The sequence below is a fragment of the Poecilia reticulata genome, linkage group LG19, assembly GCF_000633615.1.
Source record: "Poecilia reticulata strain Guanapo linkage group LG19, Guppy_female_1.0+MT, whole genome shotgun sequence".
NCBI lineage: Eukaryota > Metazoa > Chordata > Actinopteri > Cyprinodontiformes > Poeciliidae > Poecilia > Poecilia reticulata.
Genome location: NC_024349.1, coordinates 1,954,579 through 1,961,279, shown reverse-complemented (window position 1 = coordinate 1,961,279; position 6,701 = coordinate 1,954,579). Strand labels below are relative to the sequence as shown.

Genomic DNA, 6,701 nt, shown 5'->3' with positions numbered 1-6,701 from the left:
TTCCGCCCGTTACCTAGCAACCCCAGCAGAATTCCGCCTGCTAGCTAGCAACCCCAGCAGAATTCCGCCCGCTACCTAGCAACCCAATCTGATCTCCAGCACATTTTGTAAGCTGCCTTTACTGCTGAACTAAATAAACTTTTCATGAATTTCCTCATTTATTGAAGTTGAAGCGTCATAATCAGTCAGACCTTCATGAAATGAAGGAAGGTCATTTCTCCCAGCCAATGAGCCGCCAGACTTCCTCCCTTTTCATCACAGATGAGGTCATGGATCAGACAGACAACAGAATTTAACAGACACACACACACACACACACACACACACACACACACACACAGACACACAGACCGCCCCCTCTCCTCTGGCAGCAGCAGGTCGTTGGTTTAGTTTCCTCCTCGCTTTGGGAACAATCAGCAGTCATGAAACAGAAAGGTAAACTCTCCCAACTTCTCTCTGCAAATGCAAACTTTATGATTTATCTTTGAGTTAATTAGGTTTATTTACACTTTATTTATATCTAGTTTTTTTAAACTGCAGCAGGGTTGATGTTAGGACACGGATCAGCAAAATTTACAAGCTAAGCAAAATAAGATTAGAGGCTCAAAAGCTACATTAGCAAAACAAAATGGTTTGTTTTTTTATGACACCAGGAAATTTATTTAGATTTTGAAATCAAAGAAAAGAGATCATATATTTGTTTTTACATTTTTTTTAAAGAAAAATGCATAAAAACACCAAGAGAAAAGCTTTAATTTTTATTCACTTTACATCAAAATGTTTCTTATTTCTTTAGTATTTTGGGTCAAAGTTGAGAAATCTAACAAATATGCAGAATTTTACATTCTCTGTTCATTTTCTTTTAATTAAAAAAAAAAATCAGGTTGTCTTGATTTGTAGACTTCTTGTTTTTTGTCAGTAAGTTGAATGAAAATGTTTTGTTTGTTGGAACAAAAATGATACGATTCAAACTAGTTTTAAAACTTCCTTGAGATTCTTCAACCTCAGCTGTGGAAATGCTAGAAAACTAACTTCCAGTGACGAGAACGGAGCCAAGTGGGTAAAAGTGCAAGGACAGCAGAAGTTATTGTGATGTTAGAGCCGTCTCTGACTGCAGCGTTGTACTTTCTATGTTTATGGAACATGAGGACACATGTTCCATGTTTGTATTTTAAAATAAACTCACAATAGTTTGTGTTTGAAAAGAAGAAGGTTGTTTTTGTCAATAAAACATAAGCTGAGAGTTTTTCCCTCCTGATAGTCCGGTAGACTCATTTGTTCCATTTCCTGCTGCGGTTCTCTTTCACACTGCGCTGTCAAATGATCCAAACTAATTGAAAAAGTTGTTCCCCTCCTCGCCTGTGGGGGCGCTGCGGCAAGAACCACATAAGGAAACTTCTTTCTTCACAAAGTGTAAACAAAAATGGAGCCGTCAGATTTTAGAGGTTGCAGGATTTCTATTAGTCATTTCTCCCTGCTAGCGCTAGGTTATCATGTTTCCCTGGTTGTATTTACCCAGAATGCCCTGCGCTGTAGTCCATTTCCTGCTTTTGGAGCGGTTTGCAGTTTGCTTGGCATTCACATACGCATTCAAACTGCACCAGTCACTTCAACCTAACAGAGACTGAGATTTGTAGACAGACCAGTTTGTTTCTTGGTCCGATTAGCATTCACATCTCTACAACTGAACGGGACAAATGCACAGATGGTTCACTCACCTCGGCATGCTGGATGCTTAAAACTTACAGTGAAATTGACAGCTTGAACTATTAATTTTTGAGTTTTTTTCTAGTAAAAATGCACTTTTTTAAAAATCTGTTTCAAATCTTGGCTGTCATTTGTAGTTTAACACATTTTACGTAACATTTCTGCTGCTATTTGCACATATCTGTTATCTATACAGGTTTTGTTTTTCATATTATCTTTTAATACACACCCACATTATATATATTGTTAAAAAATATCCTATTCAGTTGCACATTCCTTAGATCAAAGTATTTCTAATAAATGCACATTGTCTTATGTTAGATTTTTATCCTCATTATGCAATATATTATCCTTACTTCTGTTTATTTTTTAGATACTTTTTTATCTGTGTGAATTTACACCTTGATGTTGCCCTTTACGTGGCATTACGGAGTATCGTAAAATCCCATTAAAATCCATTGGAGGCCTAAAACCGTAAAAAACTGGAGGAAGTGTGAATAGTTGAGCTCGAATATTAATAGAACAAAGTGAAAAGAAGAAATCCGCCCTCACTCCAGCTTTATCTTCGGCTTTTTATAGCAGTAGATAACGGGCTGGGCGGTTAGCCGCCCCCTCTCCGGTTTCCCTCCATTTGCCATCTTTCTAAATTGAACATTTGTTAATACCCGACACCAGATCAGCTTCTTCACGGACCGGAGCGACGAAGAGAGAAATGTTTGAATGATATAAAGTCTATAACACACAATCTAAAGTCAAAACTATCATAATAAGTTCACAGTTTTACAGTAAAAGTGAGAAACTGCTGTTTAACCACAGGATCTGTCCTCTAGCAAAGCATTAGAGCAGTTTAGGCGGCATTCTTGTTGCCATGCCAACAAGCTGGTCATTGTTGCTAGGCAGACCAGGAGCCGCAAACCAAATTCAGCTGGTAAACTGAGTCCAGTCAGTCTGGAAACATCAGGGCTATTGTTACAAGGACATTTCAGAGGTTCAGAGTTTGAAAACCCAGAAAGGTTAGATTAATCAGAAATCTTCTAGAAAAAAACTAAGAAATTTATGAGCTTCAAAAGTCAAAAATTTGCTTGAAAATACTAAAATTTTGAGGTCAGTTTCAGAATTTTTCAAGAAAAATCTTGTAAATGGTTTCATAGGTCAGAAAGTTTCAATTTTTGAAACTCGGAAATTTCCAAGTTTTGTCTTGTAAATCTTTTGTTTTTTCTGCAAATCTTTGACATCTGAAACTCAGAAACTTCCTTATTTTTTTCTAGAAAAATTCTGAGACTTCTCTCAAAATTTCTGAGTTTTTTTCAACTTCTGCAGCTCACAAATCTTCTTGTTTTTTCTTGAAAATTTGTGAGAATAAAAAAAGATTTAAAATTTCGTTCTTGTCCAGCAAATTATCCATTTTTGGACCTAAGAAATGTCCTTGTTTTTTCTGGAACATTTCTAAGATTATTCTCAAAATTACTGAGTTCTTTGGTAGAAATGGCTCTAATATGGTGACATGAATATAAATGATGGATTACCAATGAAAGCTTCCTGCTCTTTCTGTTTAACTTAGAAAGTTTAACCTAAAGAAACGCTTCAGTTACTTTTATTTAACAGTCAATTCAGTTTATATGTGTACAGCACCAAACTGTTCAAGTTTAATTGTCCCTAAAATGTTGGCTATTTTAGGGACCAAGAAGTAAAACAAATATATATATTTCCTTTTTTAATTTCTTCCTATTTTTCACCAGAGACTCCACTCTATGTGGATGATATGTGGATTTAGCTGCTCTAAATCTGGATTGGATGAGTCGTAAAATAAGGTTTAAAACCTCTTTCTGTCGGTTAGTTTAGTTTATAAATACATTTCCATTTTGATTTTCTCCCAATCACAGAAAGAAGAGAACAGGCTCAGAGTTTGGATGGTAATGAAACATTTTCTGCAGACCTTTTGCTCTTGTATCCTGGCTGAACGCGACGCCGCAACCGCGGCCTGAAGAAGGGCGACGCGCGGCGTCCTTCAGTTGATGGGATTTATCAGAGTAAAAACAAAACCTTGAGGTCATTAAAGTCCCTCTGATCCCAGAGTTAGAGATCTGATGAAGCTCAGAGGAAAAACACAGCAACCTTTATTATTATTCTCAAATAAAAGAGGATTAGACCAGTTTAAATACCAAAAACCCATTTAGGATGAACTCTTAGGTTTAAAGGCAGATGCCTGGTACTTTTCTGTCCAATTAAATGTTTGTTTTTTAAACTACTAGATAAATTGAATTAATTAGTGTTAAGTAAATAATAAACATAAAGAAATGTCTGATTTAACTAAATCGAAAAACCATCAAATGGATCCGATCAATAAAACTTACCAGCATGGAGACGTCTTCATGTCTTCAGAGAAAATGTTTCCTTCACCAGAAAGATGTTCCCACAATAAAATGAACTCAAATACAATTTAATTTGCACTTTAAATTGAGAAGTTTTTCATTTTGTTTTATTCTGACACATTTCTGATGATCTCTGATCAAATCTGATCGAATGTTTGGGTAAATGTAACCAACAGAATAAAAAATCCTGCAAGAAGAGTTACATGCAGTTACCACTGCAAAAATAATGATTCAACTTTTTAGTTTTTATTTGCTTTGAATATTCACAAATGATATGAAAATGTGCAGATTTGCCACTATGATACTTCAGATCATCAAAAACATTTTGAACAAGAAAGATAACCTGAATAAGTTTATAAAAAAGATAGTTTTCAATCAACAATAACATTTATTATTGACATAAACTACAAATCAACCTGGTTTTATAGAAAAATAAATAAACTACAACAGCAGTCAGACACGGTGGTGGTGGTGTGATGATCTGGGTCAGTGTTTCTCATTTGAAGGGTAGAGGAGACAGAAAAATGTGACAGTTTTTACATGAATCAGCCTCGTCACTGATGCGTCTGTTTCGTCCGCCCCGCAGTGCTGCACGCCCTGGACGGCTGCCAGCCGGGTCTTCCGGCAGGAAGGCAGCAAATCCAGTGCTTCAGATGTGGAGCGCTGTGCAAAGGAGAGGCGCTGCGAGTGCAGAGCAGCTACTTCCACCTGAAGTGTTTCACATGCAAGGGTGAGTCAGAAAACGTCTGCAAAATCTCAAACATTTCCTCACCTTCGCACCAAATACCTGCGTCTATTTCAGCCCTGAGCTGCTGCTGTGTCAGGTAACGCTCACACGCTCCAGCTCAGCTCAACAATGTGTTACTCCCACATGAAGTTTCAAAATATTGTCAGCAAATCAAGTCAGAGTGAAGTATAAACAGTTCATAAATTCACATTTTGAATGTTTTTGTACTTAAGTGCTTAAAATAAACATTTAGTCGTTTTTTTTGGCAATAACATCATGTTTAATGGTGTCTGGAAAACAAGCCGTTTCAAAAACCTTCCAAATGTAACGACACAAATCAGCTGGCACTGCCGTTACCTAGCAACCCCAGCAGAATTCCGCCCGTTACCTAGCAACCCCAGCAGAATTCTGCCCATTACCTAGCAACCCCAGCAGAATTCCGCCCGTTACCTAGCAACCCCAGCAGAATTCTGCCCATTACCTAGCAACCCCAGCAGAATTCTGCCCATTACCTAGCAACCCCAGCAGAATTCCGTCCGTTACCTAGCAACCCCAGCAGAATTCTGCCCGTTACCTAGCAACCCCAGGACAGCTTCAACATATTTGGTCAGCTGGTTTTAATAAACCTTTTATTAATATACAGTATGCGTTGTACAATGGCTGCTGGAAAAGACAAGTGTTAAGTTGCTGACTTACCATCCAGAAACCACTTGCTGCGTTCTTATTGGTTGTGCAGGAGGCCTCACTTCTGCTTTTCAAAGATGTACAGTTGTATTATTGCGCATCTATTTGCAGCCATTTTCATGTGTGAGTGTAAACATCGAGGCCAGCAGCAGCTCTGCTACTAAAACACAACAGGATATTGATGGAAAAGTTGTAGTTCCACTGGCAGATTATTTAAATTACATATTGGGAAAGTTATAAATTAACTTATAACCTGTTTTACGTTTTACTAGTGAAATAATCTGCCAGTGAAAATAGAACATATTAAGGAATTATTGACTCAAAATAAACTTCTATATTTGCTGAAAAGTTCCCTATAAATTAGTTTTATGAAGAAATGTACTGAGCTGTTTGCACTATAAGGAGCTTAAAATATACGGAACTGATCAGATTGAAATCTCAGAGTGACAAAATGTGGTGAGCATGTTTTGTGTAGATCATAGATTTATCCTGACCTGTTCATGGAAGCACAGGTGCCAAAGACCTAATGTAACCCAGCCTTTATTGTGTTTTTTAACAAACTAATGGATCTTTAAGCCTCGTGAATCTGAATTTATTCCAGTCCTCTGGAATGGGTTGCTGTGGGATCCTCCTGGGTTTCCAGTCAGCAGTTACCCGGCTTCATAGCGGACATATTTCCCGCAGCGAGCTTTTGTCCGGACTAATCAGTCCTGACAAGCTGCTCATGTTGTTGCCGACTCTCTGCTGTTTACGGCCTGGAGGAAACAAAAAAACACTTTCAGCAGGAGAAAAACTCTAAATCTGTAGAAATGTGGATTTAAATGTTTAGAATCAGATTATCAGGAGTTTCAGTTCCTGTTTGTTTTTGTAAATCAATATGATGGTAATGTTTACAAAGTATTGTTGGTGTAGTTTATAATGCAAATATCTTAATACAGTTGAAATAAGATAAAATTAACTTTTTACCAAGATATATGAGCCTGTTTTAAGTAAATCAAGCATTAATGTTGATGACATAGTTTTAGTTTCACTTCCATATTTTTCACTTACAACATTGGAAAAATGTCTTATAAGTGAAATAATCTGCCAGTGGAACTAGAACTTGGTTGCTAGGTAACGGACTGGGTTTAGCTGGGGTTGCTAGGTAACAGGCTGGGCTTGGCTGGGGTTGCTAGGTAACAGGCTGGGCTTGGCTGGGGTTGCTAGGTAAC

At 37.5% G+C, this 6,701-nt stretch overlaps 1 protein-coding gene across 3 annotated transcripts in view; it reads left to right on the top strand.

Moving 5' to 3' along the window:
* LOC103481099 (actin-binding LIM protein 1-like) overlaps window positions 1-6,701 on the top strand; it is a 39,473-nt gene that overhangs the window by 18,519 nt on the left and 14,253 nt on the right. For 2 of the 3 annotated variants that reach the window (XM_017310920.1, XM_008436387.2), the window contains exon 2: window positions 4,666-4,809. In XM_017310920.1, the coding sequence (XP_017166409.1) occupies window positions 4,666-4,809 (144 nt within the window). Of the gene's footprint in view, window positions 1-331; window positions 436-4,665; window positions 4,810-6,701 lie in introns of those variants that run through there. The other variant, XM_008436388.2, reaches the window with a different exon arrangement.